We start from the raw sequence: 20769 nt of genomic DNA on the forward strand, positions 1-20769 counted from the left end.
TTACTCACGTTCTCAGACGTTAGAAGCATATTACATAACAATTAGTATCATAAGACTCTTTCGCCTTCGTTATTTTGACTTCAAAAAAATAAAGGAGAACTATTGTTATGTAATTTTTTGTGGTTGTCGCACGTGCACTGATCTATCGCGTCTTACATAAGTAGGCTCTAAAGAGTTTTTGCTCAATGTTGTCGCGCGCGTCAACGTAATTTTTTTCGAGAAAATTTTTATGTTTTGGCTTTTAAAGGTCACTAAAAGCCATCAAAAGGCGATGAGCAAGGCTCGAACTATCGTTTGCTGTAATAAATATTATCAAAATTTTTTCGCTTTTAAGCTAAGGCTCCATGAGGGGAGGCGCTCGCAAGTAATAATTTGGCTTTGCCTTTGATTTTCCTCAATTTGCTTCGGTGAAATCTGTCAAAATGTTCACAATTTGTGAACATTTTGAGAGATTTATTTAAAAGGTCCCAAAAATCGGGGTTAAAAGGGAAGCTTCCTCGCTATTTGCAATCTTGTGTTTTCTTGCTCCATCTTAAATTTGGTCCTATGAGCTGTTTTTCTTATTTTATCATTATTTTTTATTGAGGAAGGGCACAAACATGTTAAACGTTCCAGTAAATCTTAGGAAATTCCATGGAAGAAAACTCGAGAAATCTTGCCCGATAGATCCCTATTTTCTTTGTGGCAAAATATTACGTAATGGAATAGAACTTCGCCGAGATCTATATCTGAGCATGCGTAAACTTTCGAATCTGTCGCATTTTGGCAATCTTTTCGGTTGAAGTATTTTTCGGGCGTAGATGGCCTATAAATATTACGGGTGCAGTTACTGGAAACCCTAGATACCATCACCTAAAAAACTGTATCGTGTTAAACTGTTTTAAAACACTTCTTCAGGTAACGATCGTGCGATGACATCGAGCCGCCATGTTTGTTTTGCATGTTGACACTTTCAAAGCCCGCACTATGTTCGCACCTAGATCTCACACGGTCAAAAAACCCTTTGGAGCCTCCTTAATTTGACACCATATCATGAAATGCTTACCGACTAGGTTTGGTCGGCCGGACACTAAGATATTTGGCTCTTGTTCATGGGGTAACGGACTTCGCTGCGCTCGGTCTTAACTTCATGACCTCGAGCCAAATATTTTTCTGTCCGACTCTCCCACTCAGTTAATAAGCACATATTTCACTCCTGATAATAATTTTCTTTGATGAGACAGGCCGATGTCAGTTTGAATGACGTTGTCGGTGTAGAATATTTGCTTGGGTATAGCTTCATAACTATAAAATAAGAACACGAGAGGTATATTGTGGAACACTAACCACCAAGTCCCAACAAGATACTAAAGTTTCTCTACCTGCTATTTTGGTCTCGTATTGAAAAAGGAACTGCGATGTATTTTATTTATTGTGCATGCAACCTTAAGAGGCGCTGATGGTTGTTAGGCAAATATTTCTTGTTTTAAAGATAAATTTGACAGTATTGACGTTACTCACAGTACCAACAAAAGACCACAGTTAAGCTTTTTTAGAACTATTTATACTTCCTATTTTTAAATCAATACAAACGGTTGATTGGTTACAATAATAGCATTTATTTTACTCTGAGCATGTATGTATAAACAGTGGCCTACTGAATTCAATTAAGTCAAATCGCGAAGTTAAATCAAAGATAGACGGAAAAGAATGAAAAAAAATCGATCACGTGCCGAATAAGTAAAATAAAAAAATGATTTCCTTTCTCTCTTTAAAAGCCCATGAAATCATGTTAAGCTTGAATTGAGCCGCTCAAGTGGATCCTACCACAATTCATTCACTTTTGGAGTTAAGTACAAACCAGTTTCCTCTGTTGTGAGTGCAGCGAATGAGTTGCTGATAAAAATTCTTAGTGCAAAACGTCCAAGCATTCTCAAAACGCCGACTCTATAATGAAAGCACAAATGGAACACACTGTGGAGGTCAGAAAAAAATTAAAAAAAACAATTCGCTGTCCTATGTAAGACTCGATAACTTCAAATAATTGAGCGTCACTCTCAATACAGAAGTATATTTTAGAGATTATACAGTAACTTGATAAAATATACAATTTTGACTCAAATCCTGGATCGATATTATTTGCTAAAGCATTATACAAAGGTACAAAATATGATACAGCTATACACAAAATCTCTACAAGCCCATTATAAGAAATAAAATAAAATAATCAATCCATTACATGGCAAGCGATACCGCATGGAAAACCTCCCATCTTGGTTAAAAGAGTTATGCGAGTTTGCATCGTTTAATGAAGTGAAAGGTTATCAGCTTTCAGAAAAAAAAGAACGAAGTAGTTTCCCTTAATAATTCAGAAGGTAACTTGACTCATCTAATTTTCCTTTCTTTTTGTGGATCAATATTTGTTTCTGGGCAACCGAGCTCGAAATAGGTGACTCGAGCTCGAAAGCCTATCCGAGCTCGAGTCACAACTCGACTAGAAGGATCCTGAGCAACCGAGCTCGATATAAGTGACTCGAGCTCGAAAGCCTACCCGAGCTCGAGTCACAACCTTTGTAATCGAGCTCGAATCAAATCGAGCTCGATTTGGTAATCGCGCTCGAATCAAATCGAGCTCGCGTCCGACCGAGCTGAATAATATTTGTTCCCGGGCAACTGAGCTCGATATATATTTTTCTGGCAGGGGGAGGGGGGGGGGGGAAGTGCGGATCATGCTCGATATAAGACTATCATGGGGAAGAGATAATATTAAAAACTATGGTGAAGAGAAAAATTTTTAAAAATATTTGGTTTTTCCTGTTTCAAAGCTAGCGAGGACATGATTTCCAGCCGTGTGCCTAATATGGGGGTGGGGGGGTGGGGAAAGGAATAAGGGGGAGGGGAAAAGGAATAAGGGGGGGTGGTGGAGGCGGGTAGAGGGAAGGGGGGTTTGAAATGATGACTTCTTGAATTGAAAAGGATTTCTGTATGTCTATAGCTTGCGTGACTGAATGTTTTTTTTCGTTCAAGGAAGATTTATGCGGCCGAGCGTTAGTTTATTCCTTCACATTCTCTCCGTTACTTCGCCGCTCATTCGCGCGGTTCTGTCACCCAAAACTTCCACCAGAGTGTAAGTTATGCAAGCGTCGTCATCCCCATATCCTTAGTTTGTTTTTCATGGTCAGGAAGCCTAAAGATCTGCTCAGAGACAAAGCTTTACATTCAGTTAAAAAAAAAAGGTTACATAGCTTAGGCCAGACTGATATGTCTCCATGTGATTTCTCTTTTCCCAGAGTATAAATAGGTAGAGATCTGTGTGGTGGAGCCGACTGCAGGATTAAACGATGGGTCGACCAGGGTTGTTGGGTTTGTGATTTTTTGGTTAAAAGAAAGAAAGAAATGTGCACTGTTTGAAGATTTGTGATGATTAAATTTGTGGCAGTTTTTGTTTCGCTAGAAGGCCGTTCGCAATGCTTTGGACAGTTTTTGTTCTCTGTAGGTGAGATTTTTTTAAAGTTTTGCATAAAAATAGGTTTCAAAGAGTTGACGCTTCTCTTTTGTTGAGGTCGGCCCGCCAAACGACCACAGCGCCGGCTTTGTCGACCGCTTTAATAACTATTTTTTGGCATTTTATAAGACTTTAAGCGCCGCCCAAGAGATGTTGAAAAATTTGTTGTTCCGATTGAAATTGCATGACTGCATATGCATCAGACTATTTGAAAACAGAGGAGATATATCTCGCAGGACAACTCGTAGCTCTCGCCTTCTAAACATCCTACTTTTTAAAACAGCATTTGGACAGAGAACAATTAATTATTGAATGGTTTCCTCATGCAACCAGTTGGACGATTCTTTTAAACTTTGTTACTCAATCTAGATTTTAAACGCAGATTAAGAAGTCAGCACCTGGAACGAATCTTGCGGTCCTAGTCCTTAAGCTTGCAACCACCAGCTTTTCAGACATCTAGATCTAAAATTTTTACATTATACATTGAATTAAAGCTTGCAACAACCAAATTTTTAATGTTAAAGTCTAACCACCAGATTTACATGTAAGATTAAAATTATCAAGTTTTTTAAAGTAACTTAAAACATGATGAGGGGGGAGGGGGAAGTGCAGATCATGCTCGATATAAGACTATCAAGGGGAAGAGATAATATTAAAAACTATGGTGAAGAGAAAAATTCAAAAATATATTTGGTTTTTCCTGTTTCAAAGCTAGCGAGGACATGATTTCTAGCCGTCTGCCTAGTATGGGAGGGGAAAAAGAATAAGGGGGGGGAGAGGGGGTGGTGGAGGCGGGTAGAGGGAAGGGGGGTGGAAATGGTGACTTCTTGGTAAAATCCATTACCAATGCCTGAGTTGATTGTTAAAGGGATTAAACCATCATCACTTTTACTGACAGATGAAGACCACCAAGACCATTATAAAAAGGAAAGAAGAATGGAAAAAAGAAGAAAAAAGGAAAGGAAAGAGAAAAGAGAAAAGAAGAAGCAAAAGAGCAAAGAGAAAAAAGACGCAAGAGTAGATAAAGATGGAGAATGTAGAAGAGAAGATGCCAGCATGGAAGGTGAGGAAGGAGAAAAGGTAGAAAAAGAAGAAATAAAGGAAATCAATGCCAAAGGGGAAAAGAAAAAAAGGGAAAAAAGAACTGGCTGCCAAAGGAAGAAGTTGAAGAAGTAGTCAGATGTTGGATAATGTAAGGATATTATGGGTAGAAGTTACTTGTTAATCACTTATAGAAGTTAAAGGGTGAAAAAAATTAATGGAAGTTTTTAACACTTTAACTCCCAGTGGTGATTCACATAAAACTTTTACCTACAATATCCATACATTCTCCAGCAAACAGGTAAAGGGAATATTAAAACTTATCAGGTAGAAGCTGCTATCTTGATCTAGCACCAAGTTCTCATAACTAATTCACAAGGAAATGTGTAGCAGCTACAGGGGAGGATTAACAATCAGATCTTGGGAGTTAAAGGGTTAAACTAGTTTGTAATTTAATTATGTGAATGTTTGTTATTCATTAAGTATTTAGTGGTTATGATTACTCAGTAAGTAATCATGCATGTTTATAAATTTGAGTATTCTTGTTACCTATTTGTTGGATAACATAAGGATTTTATGGGAAGAAGTTGTTAACCTTTTAACTGCCACGAGTGACCCAGACAGAATTTCTCCCTACAATATTAATACAATATCAACCAGATAAGTGAAGAGACCAAAGAAGAATATCAATTTTGGGTTAATTAGTTGATCAATACTAAATTCTCTGACCTAACATCATAAGAATTGTATGGTTGATAGTAAGGAGAATTAAAAATTCAATCTGGGAGTTAAAGGGTTAATCACTTCTAGGAGTCAAAGGGTGAAAAAATGAATGCAAGTTTTTAAACTAGTTTGTTGTTTAATTATGTTAATGTTTGTTATTCATTAAGTATTTAGTGGTTATAATTATTCACCAAGTAATCATGCATGTTTATAAATTTTGATCAAAGAAAAATATAAATTATTGTTGTTGTGCTGTATCACATTCAACAGATGTAGAGCAGTTGTTAATTAAAAGTTAACTCTCAATCTTTTGAAACTGTTTCTTAATTGTCCCCTCAAACTGCTACACAATTCCTTGTAGATAGCTTATGCAAATTGGGTATTAGATCAAGATGACAATTTCTACCTGATAAACATGAGTATTCTCATTACCTATTTGTTGGATTACGTAAGGATATTCTGGGGAGAAGTTTCATGTTTATCCCTTCTAGGGGTTAGAGGGTTAAAAAATTAATGCAAGTGTTTAAAATAGTTTGTATTCTAATTATGTTCATGTTTTTTTATCCATTAAGTATTTAGTGGTTATGATTAATCAGCTGGTAATCATGCGTATTTATCAATTATGAATTTTAATAAATTTTGCAAATAACATGTGCACTTTACAATGGCATGTTGAAAGTTATCTTTAAATATGTGGTAGAAAGGGAACGTCAAAGGAGGAGAGCATTTTGTTAGACACTAACATACACATGTTTTAACAATAAAATGAATGTCCCATCCCTTACCATATCTCTTTTAAATATTCTGGATTATTCTCATATTAACGGGGAAGGGGTTGAGGGGAAGAGAGGTTAAGACCCAAAAAAGTTGCGTCATCATCTGGTCACGAAGTTTCGTAATTTCGGTAGTTTAGCAGCCACGAAATAAGAAAGAATAGAGAACCCATTTATGGGCGATACACAAGTGTAAGAAAGCGTTCTTACCTAGTTCCTGCATTACAATGAGCTCGATAACGGTGTCGTAAGAAAAATGATACCGAATAGTTAACATTTTCAATTTTTACATTCGCCTGCTTCCCGAGATTTTTTTATAGTGGCAGCGAACTCAAATTTTTGCTTAAGTCCGTTAATCCCAAACTTCATTGACCAGTCGCGTCTTTGAGCTTCTGCAATAAAGTGTAGATGCGCTGCTCCTTGGATACCAGCCTCTCGGTCACTCCTCCGTGGAACAAGACTCGACCCACTCTAGCGATTGGACTCTTTAAAACTTTAGAAAACCCCCCCTTTTTTTTTTCGTCTCACTCAAATTTTTGCTTAAGTCCGTTAATCACTTAAGTAACTTGTAAAAATGAACAATGTGAATCTTACGTGTAAATCTGGTGGTTAGAGTTTAACATTAAAAATTTGGTTGTTACAAGCTTTAATTCAATGTATAGTGTAAAAATTTTAGATCTTAAGGACTAGGACCACAAGAACCGTTCTACGTGCTCACTTCTTAATCTGTGTTTAAAACCTAGATTGAGTAACAAAGTTTAAAAGAATCGTCCAACTGGTTGCATGAGGAAACCATTCAATAATTAATTGTTCTCTGTCCAAATGCTGTTTTAAACTTAAGAAAAAAACATGAAACAGGAAAAACCAAAAGTTTTTTTAAATTTTTCTCTTCACCATAGTTTTTAATATTATCTCTTCCCCTTGATAGTCTTATATCGAGCATGATCTGCACTTTCCCCCCCCCCCCTCCCCCTGCCAGTATATATCGAGCTCAGTTGCCCGGGAACAAATATTATTCAGCTCGGTCGGACGCGAGCTCGATTTGATTCGAGCGCGATTACCAAATCGAGCTCGATTTGATTCGAGCTCGATTACAAAGGTTGTGACTCGAGCTCGGGTAGGCTTTCGAGCTCGAGTCACTTCTGTCGAGCTCGGTTGCTCAGGATCCTTCTCGTCGAGTTGTGACTCGAGCTCGGATAGGCTTTCGAGCTCGAGTCACCTATTTCGAGCTCGGTTGCCCAGAAACAAATATTGATCCCTTTTTGTTTTCATCTTCCGTCCATCAAGAAATCAAATTGTACTCAGAGCAGACAAGAAAAACAACTGGCTGACAAGAAAAACAACTGATTAGTTTAGCTTCTCAGCCCTCAGTGTATTTGATGTATTTGTAGGAGTATTAACTGAAAAAAAAATTGAGCATAGCAATTAGTATAACTATAATATTCAATTTTCTTCTCTACGGTAAGAATCGATTTCAGACTGAATCTAAGATAAATAGATTCCAACAGTTTGAACTATGACGAGCTAACTTCAAGGGAGATACGTGAGAAACATATTTACAAACTAAAATTCAGAGCACACGGTGAAAATTTGAGAAAATCATTCCGAAACCAAACCACAACGATAATTTGGTGAAGAAATAGATATCAGGAAATGTCAATTCCAGATCTAACTTGTGATCGAACAACGGTTAAGAAATTCTGTGTTTTTCTGAGACCCAAATTAATAACCTCCTAAATGGTTGATTTGATTTGATTTTAGCCAACCAAGATCATTAGGTAGGGCCAAAAGATCTATGATGTTTCAATTTCTATTTTTTGTCTACTTTCCAATTTGTTCATTTAAATTGATTCGAGTTACTTAATGAATCTTGCTTCTCAATTTTTGTTTCAAGAGATGAACAGATTTAAAAGAATTCTAGAAAAAAAAGAGAACAGAAGCAAAAAAAAAAAGGGAATAAAATGTATTTATAAACCTGTTTTATCCTTATGACAAACTTAGAAACGTTTCTGTAACACTCTAGAAGATATCCGGTCTCGACGAGTAGTGTCTGTTTCAAGGACCACAGCATTTCTTCTGTTCATTGGGTATTCAAGACATCGTTCCTCTCTTATTTCTTGTAGGAACATATTTGGATTACTTTGACTGTGGCGACGCTGTGTAGTTTCGTTCTGGCTAGTGTGGGATGGCCTCTCTCTGGTGTAGTTCCGTAACGGCGTCTGTCTAATCATGATAGTGCTGTTGCTCCATTCCCTGCCACTTGACAGGTCTGTTTCATATCGTTGAAGGCTCTGTCGTGAGTATCCTGGCAATGGGATCATTTGATTGCTGATCCACCGCGAAGTACTGGCACTGGCGCGGGAAGCTGTGTTTCGGGTATATCTCTTTGTAGTGAGAATAGGCGTTGTAGCAGCGATGGTAGACCTATGGCCACGCTGTGTTGACGAGCGCGGGCCTGTTTCATTTTGATGCAAATTGGTCTGTGTTTGTTCGGGTGACCTTACAACTTGGCTATTTCGGATCGCCTCTTTGGTTCTTGGTTGAAATTGGGAACATGGAGCGAGGTTTCACATGCATTCTTGCTCACGTGGATAGTTTGCATGAAAACAAGAACGACATTCTCGATCGTTCATTCCTTTCATTGGCGAATCACTTTTATCTTGCGTTCCTCCCTCACTTATGTCTAACTGGCTTATTTCCTCACAAAGCAGTCTGTAAAGTTTGCCGGGCTGAGAATTGCTTGCCTTTACTCTAGATTTCTTTCTATCCGGTAAGAGCGGGCAGGGATCAGGACAATAATCATCCCGAGAAGATCCCTCAATGTTTTCGCTCTTGAAGACGGCCGGAACTGTTTGAGTTCAGGAATATCGACGGGCTCTTTGTCCTCTTCCAATACAATGGATGTTTCGTTCCATTTGGTATTGAAAATCAGAAATTCGCGATCTGTAGGCTCGAGATGAACTATGGTTTGGTGTCGAATGGAAGTGAGAGTCTCTCTCTGCTTCCATAACTTCAATAGCTCGGTTTTGCCGTCCTTTAACTGCTGTTTGTGTTATATGCTGGCTATCTAAACCAAGTGGACCTCCTTCAAACGAACCAGGTAATATTGAGTTCCTTGCCGGCTCTTGCCTATTTTTGGCAGCGATACACAATTTCAATAAGGAAGGAGACCTTTGGCGTTGTTTCATATTGCTTTGGTTAACGAATAAATGCAGTAGAGAAAATTTAGAACATGAATAAGAACGATTTTCAGCCGAATTTGGATTCCATTGATTTTGCCCCGTTGCTCTCTATGATTGGTCCGCAAAGTGTCATCTCCTTACTCCACCAATCGAAGACAAAGCTAAAATTAAACGTTCCTCTGTCTCTCGAAAGTTTTCCTGTCATTTTTTCTGAGCTCCTTTGGACTTTACCCTTTTGTTCTGATTTGCCGAATATTTTTGTTTTGAATATGTGCTTTGGGAATAAGCTGTTGCTTGGAGATGTTAAAAATAAAACGTGATCAGAAAGGAAAAGATCGCTTTGGTATGTCAAAATCGAATAAAGAAGAAATGGAAGGAAAAAATTGATTAAAAAAGGTATTGAAATGACAATCGAAGTTGAAAAATATTTTGCTGCTTTCAGAATATTCCTGAGTTGCACTAAATTTAATTCGCAAACGAAGACTGAGTTTTTCATTTCATGTAGTGCTCATAAAAAGTGTCACGTTTTTGAGCAGAAATAAACGGAGGGTCGGGCCCGCCAAACGGTAGATCAAGGACGTTCCGCCGAGAACTTACAGCGGTGGAAATTAACGCTAATTACTTTTTCCCCTTAACATTCCTAACTAATCAAATTTTTCCTATGGCCAAAAAGAAACTAAACAAACAAACTAAATCCTATTGCGAAAGCGATTGAAGTTAGTAATGTGATGAAAAAAGGAAATGTCAAACAAGACATATGAAGTGTTTAATTTAGGATTTGTATGCCTTTAGTAAACTTTCTGCTGTTGATCCCTGAATGAAATGCCTTATTTTACTGATCGGCCGCGGGGTTTGCCTATTCGGTTTTGTTTCCTCACGTTTTCTTTGTGCCGAACGTGACCTGCTTCCCCGTTGTGGAAACTTATGCGTGAGAAGGAAAATGAGATTCGCGTTACGCCTTCCTTCCAAGACTGGAGTTCAAAGAACAACCTGGTTCCTCACCCCAAAAAGTGTGAAGCAATGATGCTAAAAAGAGGCAGTTTTACTGGCCCGCTCAACGCTCTCACACTGTGCAATCACACCATAAAATGGGTGACGTACGCACGACTATTAGGCGTAACCATCGATGACAAACTCACATGGGCTCAACATATTTCTGAAGTGAAGAAAAGCTATGTTAACAAATTAAATCTACTAAAGCGTAGTTCCTTTTTACCACGTAACATACTCCTAGATTTATATTTTAAGATAATTTTACCATCCGTTTCCTATGCGTTGCCGATATGGGGAAGTTATACTAATAAGGACGGGTTCCTTGCCCTGGAATCTCTACACTGTAGAGCCGCTAAGTTAATATACGGCCTTATGCGAGATATGCCCACCACAGAAGTATTTAAGACTGCCAAATGGAATTCCTTACACTTTATGTACAAAGTCAAGTTGGCAACATTAGCATATAAGATTTTTCATGATTGTACCCCTCCCTCCATGGGTCATATTTTAACCAAGAAAACTTCTTCTATCCATTATTTACGTACTTCGAACACAGTAATTGTGCCACGCTTTAATACATATTTTATGAAAAATTCAATAGCATTTAGGGCTTCTATTGTGTGGAATCTCCTTACCCCGGATCTCGCAAACACATCCAATGTCAAGAACTATACAAGAATGGCCTCCAAATCGAACAAATTACGTAACTTAGACTTTCAGGCGGAATCTCCGCAAACAGTGCCTCACAATAATGATAACGATTTTCTATATTATTGAGTATTAATATATTTTTATTCCTTAGGTTTTAGTTTAAATGCACGACCCCATAAGCGGCAACGCTTTAATTACCATCGTGTTGAAATAAAAGTTGTTGAATTGAATGAATTGAATTGAATTCCATGCGATGGAGAGGTCCTTCGTGGCTAAACTCGTGTCCGAAGTGTCTCAAGTTTCCCTTGTACCTACTTTCTTTTTATTTTATAAATTGCTATGCACGTTTCAAATTTTTGTCCGCATGTTTTGGGTGATGTGGATCTTTCTTATATATTTTTTGAAATTTTGCATGGGAAATTAGCGCACGCTCGGCCAAAGTTGATGCACTTGCGCATGCCTGACGCTTGACTTCTGTCTTGACCCGGTCAGGACTCGAATCCGGAGTTTTCGATTTGGAGTCCAGTGCACTAATAATCAAACTCCGGCTCTTCCACTTCTTTTCTAAACATTTCGCGTGTGGGAAAGGGAAGGAGGCATTCAGGCTGGGTAGAGTTAAATGCTTTCTCATAGACGTTTTTCTCCCTTCAAACCTTAATCTGTATGTCACCGGTTTGCATTTGAACGATAGACAAAAACGTGCTACAAAGCCAAGGTGATGCTTCTGGGCCGTTTTCACACTATGATGAAGAAATGTTAGATCATAGCTTAACCCTTTAACTCCCATGAGCGGCTAAGGCAGAATTTCTCCTTACAATATCAATACAATATCGAGCAGACAAGTGGTGAAAATAAAGAAAAACATTTATGAGAGGATTATTGTTTGATTCAATACCAAATTCTCCTAACCAACATCACAAGAACTAAATGGCAGTTAGTATGGAGAATTACTTATGAGATCTTGGGGAGTTAATGGATTAATTCATACGTAAAGGATTATCTTCCAAGGCAATTCGGAGCTTTTTAGAAAACGCTGACGTCAATACTTATTGTTATTTTGGCGGGTTAATTAGACCATTGTCGTGCGCATGCCTGAGGATGAGGTCACGTGTTTATGTTAATTGATCCGGCATAATGAGAACGGAAAAGATTTCCATTTCCACTCTTTTTTTGAGTTTTCTGATTGAAAATATCGTTCTCGATTTATGAATCGAAATGTCGACAAGACCTAAGATGCATTCACAACTTCATGCTGCAAAATCACCGAATGTCCGCGTCCAACGCACACTGATTCTTGCAGCTGTTATTTTGTGAGTCTAAAGAGACCTAAATTTTTATCAATGTAAGAGACACAATTAGACTTAATTGATAAGCGTCGCGCCGTTTGGTAAACCTTTGAGATCCTCATTATTCTTTTGTCCACTGCTTATCAAATATAGATGGAAACCGTGTTGATTCGACAACAGTTGCTCTCAAATAACAAATGAAAGATAAATCTCGCCGTAAACCAGGCACTCAGTCAAGCCCAATGGATGGAATTTTCAGAATTAAGAAGTTGTTGGCGTTATTTCTGTTTCTAGTATTTAAGAGTAAATGAAAGTTTTTATTAGTTACTACTACTTGAATGAAAAAAAGCTGTCTGTATGTGTGATCAATTTTAAATGGTTTGACCGGCCCATTTAATGTTCTGAAACGGAAAATTTCAAATTAGAAATAATCACCTGATATTGAAAACAGATGTTCATTGTCACTCATTATATTCACTTCAATTATACTATCATCAATTGATGAAGATATAGGTAGCTAAGTATAAATAAAGTAATATCACAGCGGTTTGAATCGGAACGTAATTAATGCTTATCAGAAATGTATGCCCTCTCCTTTGGCGAGAAATTACGCTAATGCTTGTGAATGAGCACGAATCACTTACAAATGTTTTAAAAAAACAGAAGGAAAACATAGCTAAAAGACAAAACAACAATTACAACAACGTCTGTAGCCAATCGAACGTTCCCCCTGAAAGAACTCCTTCAAATTGGAAAGAGCACTACAGAAATTATAAGGATCTTGAAGGCTGATGTGTTTCAGTCAACATGGATTCTGGGACGATGGCCGATCCCTAGAAAATGGTGGTGTGAGTGGGTAGCTGAGACATCATGGTTCTACGTCCACCTTCCTAACGAAACTTTGCGAAAACTCTCTGCGATATTGATCTGTCAATCGCGAGGAAAAAAAAAAAAAGAATGTACGAGGTATGTTTACTTCAGGTATAGAGCCAAGAACTTCTTATCAATAATGCAGTGTAAACTCGTTTACAGCTTAAATGTCAAAATTAGAGCGTTTCAACGTATGCATGAATTTGATGATCACGTACATGCCACTTCTTTTTGCAGATATCCAGTTGGTTAACAACATTTTTAGGACCATAACAATGTCAGATTGTTTCGATTGTGTCGCTGCTTGTCTGGCTGAACCGCATTGCTGCTCTGTAAATTTCAAACTTGCCGACGATTTATCGATATGCAATCTTAATCGACGCTGCCGTAGAGAAACAGTTGAGGATGGATGTCTTATGAAAACTGAGCGCTCTGTTTATTTTGAACTTTCAGATACTAAGGGGCGTTCTTCGGTAAGGGGAGTTATCAGAGTTAAATTGTATTCTGCAAATTTTTGGTCTTACAATGTCTCAATTTCATGGTTTATATATGTTAAAACAGTTTAAACCTCGCGTTAATTCATCGTAACTTTGTAATCGTTTGAATCTTCTCCATCTTTGTCCCAACTTGATATACCATTACACATCTTGTGTTTTCCTCTGTCACCGAACTCATATTGTGAAGTCCCCTGCAAGTTCCAGACAGCTTTTCTCTGCCAAAAAAAATTGATCTAAATATCGATACCCAAGCTCTTTTTCCATCGATAATAAAGACTACACCAACAGAATCTCAGTAAGACGTATGACAGCAATAACGTGCTGCATGCCTTATGCGTTGCTTTAATGTTTTCATGTAGAATGAATAGACGTCTTACGGGTATTCCTCATGGACAAATTTCGCGATACGAGCCTGAATACTTACTACTTCTGAAACCCTTAGGATTTCCGAATAGGGGAGTAATCCAAAACATAAGTTAAGAGGGATTACCTTATGATAAGGGGTGTAGAAGGGACTCAGTATCTAGAGATTTTCTCCTCTGTACCATTTTGTGAAGTGTCATTGATTGCTGTGTCTGTTGTGTTGCTCTGGTATTTGCTTTGATAGGATGGGGATGTTTGTGAATCTTCACCTTGTTTAAACGGTGGCGTTTTGACAGACCCCTGCAATGGCTACAAGTGCGTGTGCTACACTGAAAACACTGGGGAACACTGTGAATATTGGATAGGTTAGTAAATATTTTTAAAAAGTCTGTTGAATGGGGCGAATCAATCTGGCATTTAACAGATAAAGGGATAAATCAAAGAGACAGCGGCAAGAGAGACAACTGTCATAATGTGGTTGTATGCGCGCGTGTTCAACCCTCTTTATAGGGTTAGCTAGAGAGTTTCCTGAACCCGTTTATGTTATAATGAAACTTTGTGACAGTTACGCACGCTATCCAAGAACATGATACGTCGAGATACGTGTTAACCTGGTCAGCACTTTTGATCAGAGTTCACGGGCTGAATCCAATGCGATGATACGAGGCCACGACGAATCCCACGATATCAACAATGAACTAAAAATGTTAACTCTCCATCTTTTGTTTACAGATGACGCAGGAGATTTCGACCTAGAGGTTAATCATGGAATAAGTAATAGCGATTTCGCTTCATTTAATTTTGCGACCTCAGGTTTTTCCCCTGAAAAGCGTTGGGACGCTTTCACTGCCTGTTTTTGGTTCAAGGTTTTCATGGATACCAGCGCTGTTTATTCTTTGCTTGCATTCTATTCGAATGAAGAACTTCTCTTTAAGCTAAAATACAAAGAAGCCACTGGAAGGTTAAGCTTCAAAGGATACGCAAATGAGAGGTACTCTAAAACTCATGATTTTTTTGGTCTCTACATTTTGGGCCTAAATAATCATTACCTCATTATCGAAGCCAGAAAGACTAACCTTGAAATCATTAGTATATCATTCAGTTCTTAAGTCCTGGATTCTCCAATAAACATTACTAAAAAAAATTACCGCTAAAAAAATGCCTCAAATTCTTGCTGTTGAAAAGGAAGCTTTCGAGCCTGATACCTATTGTAAATGACCTACCTACGAAATGAAAAAATAATAAAGACATCCCTTGACATGAAAGCAACATGAACTAATCTTAACTACATGCAAAGCTTAACAAAATGACCTGAATTTTTTTTCAGGCCTTCTTCTCACTAGCACTTAAGAAGTGTTCATTACTGAAAAGATCGTTTCCATATTCATCTCTTGATCCGCAGTTCCCATTTATGATTTTCTTGTATTTACAGTCATTTATTCATTACTTCTCGGGTTTATTACGAACCAACATAAAGGTCAGCTTTCAGTTGGCTTGTTGGCTCAGTTGGTAGAACACTGCACCGGTGTCGTAGAGGTCATGGGTATAAATCCCGTACGAGCCTGAAATTTTTTTCAGGCCTTATTTTCAGTATTGCTTAAGTAGTGTTCATTACTGCGAAGATCGCTTTTAGATTCATTTCTTAATCCGCATTTTAGAGATATGATTTTTGTATACTCAGTCATTTATGCACGAATTTTTCATAGGTATTCATATTGCTCTTTTAATTTGGTATAAGCACGATGAATTTTTTTTCAGATTAACAAAATTGCACGAGCCCATTCAACTTGGTTTTTGACTGCACGCAGTATCTTGGTTATTTAATAAATTCAGTTAATCATTTGATCTATCAGACTCAATTCATGAACAATCTTATCCCTTTACAGTCTCCTCCAAATCAGAACCAAAATTTTGAAAGACACATCGTGGCATCACATATGCGCAGGGTGGGAGAACAAAGCTGGTATTGCAGAAATATTTATCGATGGCATAAGGAACATTCGTAGTTACGGAAGCCTCATCGGGTTCACTTTCTCGCGGGATGCTCTTGTCATTCTTGATAAACAGGGTAGCACTTCTTCCAGAAGTTATTTAACATGCTTGAGAATGTGGCCGAGTGTTATTGAAGACGAAGAAGTGAGAAGAGCATTTGAGGACAAGAAATGTAGCAACAACAGTTCTACCCCCTTCATTTGGCCATTGTTTAAAAGAGCTGAACGAGGCGGTGCTTTATGGACAAATTCGTCATCTCTCTTAAAAGAGGATTTGGGTATGAATTATCTCATTACTACAAAAAGTCACGAATAATTAATAAAAAAAAAATGTTTCTTGCATTAGGAACTGGCGATTCATCATTATCAGGTGGCAAATTGAAGAAATGTAAAATGGTTTCCGTGTTTACATAGCCTGATGTAAACATGCGGGAGGTTGGGAGAACACGAGCGTAGGGAACCACGACGCGAAGCAGAGTGGTTTCCGGCTTATCGAATTGGTTTGATGAATGGTATGACCATAGAAATTATGTTTAAATGGCAGAGTTAAGATTTTATTGTTCCTTAGACATACTGACAAGGCTGGTAGGGCCACTTTACGTCAATACCTTTCTATCTTATTAGAAGTTTGGTGTTTAGTATCGCTGAGTATTTTTACAAGTTGTATCGTATTTTTACCTGACCACAAGGCGAGTCGAAATAAAACAATGAGTCCAAACCGTCCTATAAGTTATTCACTATCCAAATGCTTTATTTCATGTGCATTTCTTAAAAAAAGGGGCGTGAGCAACTCAGACAGTGAAGCAAGCAAGCGCAGCCGACCGGTTAAACAGGTTCTTTTACAGTACAAAATAACCAATTGTCTAATATCGCAGGATATTTGTACTCTATTCGGGCGTTATTTGTACTCATGCAGTTGAACAATTAAAATGCGTCAGTGTAACAATCCACACGTCTGTACGCTTGGGAGATTCTTCTCGATGTCAACACTTGATTAATTTTCAATGTTTCGAATTTTTTCAATCCATTTTTTCTATAGTGACGATTGTCAAGGTGATATTTTTCTTACGGTTTTATTTTTACTTTGTAAAAGATCACATTGAAATTCATTGAATTCATCAGCTTCTTTTGCATTGCAGACTTTGATGTCCATTTTGAGCAAGGCAGCTACATTTCCATGTAGTCCTTCCAAATCACTGCGCTAACATCTTTGACCGTGTGCTTGTGGGAGAATTCTATCACAGATCATCAATCCGGCCAAATGTCTTTCCTCAGTTATACTACGCCAACCGACAGTTCTGCATTTGTTATGGACATTGGAGAATCATCTGGAATATTGCGGTTGACTGCAACAATTAACGGAGTTGTGTAGGTCGCAAAACCTGGGTTATCTTCCCATGGTTTTGTTCTCAGTTTGTGAAAAGGGGAAACGTTGTTAAAGGCGAAAGGTGGGGGGAGGGGTGGAGGAAGGGGTTGGGCAATGGAATTAACTGAACAGTTAGCCTTTCTTTTCGTAGCTCTTAACACATTCGCTTTTTTTTCATTTAACCAAAAAGGGTTTTAGGGTTGTGGTGAGAGACTGAAGCACAGTAAATAAGGGAAAATTCTGTCTTGGTCACTCATAGGAGTTAAGAGGTCAGGGCCTTGGGTACAGCGAGCTGTTGATAGGTCTGCAAGGGATCTGGGGCGACCCCTTTCAAACCTCTCGATCGTCTGCTTATATTTCAGAGGACGTACAGCGTATTCCATGTTCTCTCCTAAAAACGGCGTTTGGAATCATTTATGTCTGGTATGGAAGAACATTCCAGGAACCTACTCATTCTTCATTAATGGCACAGAAGCGATCAGCGGAATATTGGTGGGGCATCAAGGGCCCTATTTGTCTTATCTCTCGATTCCAGCCGGCGGTTTGTTAGTCATTGGTGGAAAAAAGACTGCGGCTCACATGGAAAATCCGTTTGTGGGAAGAATGACATGCTTACAAATGTGGTCCTTTTCCCTTACGGATACTATCATCAAAGCGTCATCTCAAAAGAAAAGATGCGAAAAATACTCTAATCCATTGCTTAACTGGAATGAGGTGAAGAGCGGGATAGCGGCTGGCAACGTGCGCCAGGAAGTTCCATCCTCAGTTACACAGCCGAATGTTGGTTAGAAGACACCCGTCATATTTTCTTACATCGGCTGATATTTTTATTGAAATCCTACAGGGGGATTGGGGGGGAGGGGGAAGCGGGGTTCGAACCCAGATCCTTTTATACCGACCTTTGCTTACACAAGCAGCAATTCCTCCTTCGCTCTGACGAAGGGTTAACGCTTGAAACGTCAGCTTTTAAACTCTTTATGGTGGTCAATTAACGATATCAACTCAGTTGATGATACCAAATTACCCTACCTTTACACTAGAGCACGAAATCTATGATCAAGTCCTTAAGATAGTCAACGTAAATGCTAATAAGAATAAAAAAAAAACAACCAAACGAATCTGTTGAACGATGTAACTAGAATATATGACTGCTAATGTTTGTTGATGGATTGTTGCATCTGTAACGAGCATTTGATTATACAACTCTCACTTAGGAATAACTGGCTCTCCCAAAAAAGTGCTTCCAATTTTATTTTTCTAATTTCAGTGTCGGAGGAGGATTTCGATGTACAGTTCACTCCTGAATCAACTGGGAGTTACGTGATGAAAGAGACGATAACAGGTCTTCAACTTTCTTCCCTGACCGTGAGCATGTGGTTGAAGAATGACAAATGTGATTCAAAACACACCAGTTTTGTTTATTCCACTACCGATTATGATAGCGAGATTTCGTTCAAACTGGAAGGAATCACGGCAATCCGAGAATGCAAGCTGAGTATTATCATGAAAAATTATGAGTAAGTTATCTTTTTCTAACCCAATTTGTACGTAAATTTAGAGGGGTGTTTGTTACATGCCCGTTCCAGGCGTTGAGTATGTAAACTGGGCGCGATAAGGACTGCCGCGACCCGACACATGGCCCCTTCGTATGCTTGCATCTTCTTCCGTAACATAATTACCAATTTAGCGCTTGAGAAAGGCTTCTTTCCTGTTGCAAATATAGCTATTGCTAATAATCAGACACTCACATAAATATTTACGATTTGTAGTTCACTAAAGTGCTGGTACACAAAACACAATATTATGAAATATAGGATGGGATCAAACCTCCAAAATGTCTGCTTGCCCAATCGAAACGTTCCCTAATTTCTACATAGTCAGACAACATTCAAGTAAGCGCACGCGTTATACCGGTCATATTTTGAAGTGTTTTTATGCATAACGACGAAATCAAAGAACGACACCAACGTCCTATCATACTGGGCGAATAAATTTGGTCAATGAAGGAATTTTCTTGTGGCGAAAGATTTCAGTGCTGGACACATTGATGAAAATTAATCTCTACGCCCTTTGCTCTTTCCCGAGTTTGTGTAAGACAGGGAGATGTAGACACAGAACTTGAGGACAAAGTATGTAAGCTGGCTACCTGCACTTTTCCCCTCCAGTCAATCCCGAGCAGGAAAAAGGAATCATTTCTCCTGTTCATCAAAGACAATCACAAGGAGGATTCGTTTCATTTCACATGTTAACAAAAACAGATGGGCAATGTTGACTGATTGAAATTCACTTAATAGAGAGAAACGTCATTCTCGGGCAGGCGAACCTTTAAACGAAGCGATGTTGCTATTTTTAACTCTAATGCCCCTGATGACGACTTCTGCCCGGGATTGTCGATAAAGCATCATTCGCTGCCACCTTGAAAAGTTAAATAGCATCTCTTGAAAGATCCAGCCACGAGATCGGCAGTATGAATTTACCGAAACCAAGGAAGATCTAACTATGAGAAAAATGGTATCAATTGTATGATTTTGAAGAAGAAATAGTTTCACCTTATTTTTTTTCCAAAATATCACCTGCAGGTTAAGTTCGAAATATATTGGACTGGATTCATCCCGCTGGCATTTTGTCGCTTTTGCATGGAGAAGCAAGGACGGAAATTACGTTTTCGTGGTCAACAGTTATTCAGACTTGGGGCTTGGAAAGTTTGAGGGCAAGACTATTGAAAGCGGAAACATCCTGATTGGGCAGCAAAGTGAAACGTAAACTTAGAGAATCCATTTTCTGGACGAATTACTTGTTTGCAGATGTGGAAGAAGTTTCTAAGTAAGGAGCAAATAGAAGAAATCTACAAAGGAAATGATGCTAAAGATGGCAAATGCCAGACCAACGACGACTCCTACAGATTCTTAACTTGGGCGCAGGTGAAAACTGCGAACACGAAAGGCGAGGTGACGTTTCATTGGCCATCAGAGTTAATTTGAAGCCCAAGTACTGCGGTTTCTTACAGTTAAGTGTGGTAGAACACAAACTAAAGTAGTCAAGAGGACCAATAAAATGGAATAGTCTGTGTGAAAACCGGTCTATATTCACGATCACACGATTGTAACGACGAGATTTTAGTAACAGATTTCTGCGCATTTGTAAATAGTACTTCACTGAGTGCCGTGTATGATAACTAGGAGACGGAATGGTATAGTTAACGAAAATAATCTTACTATAATGTATAGTGATCTTGCGACTATAAGCATCTCGTTGGGTTCACTGTTCACGTCCTTACGGTTAGAAGTAGCGACAAGTGCTATAATAGCAGTCAGTCATGTTGTAAAGATACGCCACTAGCCACGTCGCTGATTTGCCAAAATAATCTATATTAATCTGTAACGAGTGTAATTTATGAAATTCAATAACTATATCAGAGGAGATTATTAGTGTGACATAAAGCTATCCTGATTTACGTATCAACTTCATTTTCTTTATTAATTAAAACAGTAACTACCTACCAAGTTTTATTGAGACACTTCTTATACCATTATTAACTGGAAAGACAGC

General features: G+C 38.4%; 1 protein-coding gene and 1 long non-coding RNA gene across 2 annotated transcripts; both read left to right on the plus strand.

The window, feature by feature from the left end:
* The first annotated feature begins 15777 nt into the window (after positions 1–15777).
* On the plus strand, positions 15778–17274 carry LOC149046655 (uncharacterized). Its single transcript, XR_016186217.1, has 2 exons — positions 15778–16132; positions 16994–17274. It is a non-coding gene; the product is annotated as an uncharacterized LOC149046655 (long non-coding RNA).
* A 163-nt stretch (positions 17275–17437) lies between these two features.
* LOC113679102 (uncharacterized) lies at positions 17438–20684 on the plus strand. Its single transcript, XM_089203750.1, has 3 exons — positions 17438–18004; positions 18488–18737; positions 19800–20684. Exons 1-3 carry the CDS (start codon positions 17602–17604, stop codon positions 19981–19983), a joined length of 837 nt encoding a protein of 278 aa, XP_089059876.1. The 5' UTR covers positions 17438–17601; the 3' UTR covers positions 19984–20684.
* The last annotated feature ends 85 nt before the right edge of the window (positions 20685–20769 follow it).

This window comes from Pocillopora damicornis, chromosome 4, assembly GCF_964200805.1.
Source record: "Pocillopora damicornis chromosome 4, jaPocDami1.2, whole genome shotgun sequence".
In the NCBI taxonomy this organism is placed as follows: Eukaryota; Metazoa; Cnidaria; class Anthozoa; order Scleractinia; family Pocilloporidae; genus Pocillopora; species Pocillopora damicornis.

Excerpts from the sequence above, each read along its gene's own strand:
- LOC113679102 (XM_089203750.1), top strand. The coding sequence starts at position 17,602 with ATGTTCTCTCCTAAAAACGGCGTTTGGAATCATTTATGTCTGGTATGG. Across the intron at positions 18,005-18,487 it reads AGTTACACAGCCGAATGTTG|TGTCGGAGGAGGATTTCGAT; the intron begins GTTAGAAGACAC and ends TTCTAATTTCAG. Across the intron at positions 18,738-19,799 it reads ATTATCATGAAAAATTATGA|GTTAAGTTCGAAATATATTG; the intron begins GTAAGTTATCTT and ends TATCACCTGCAG.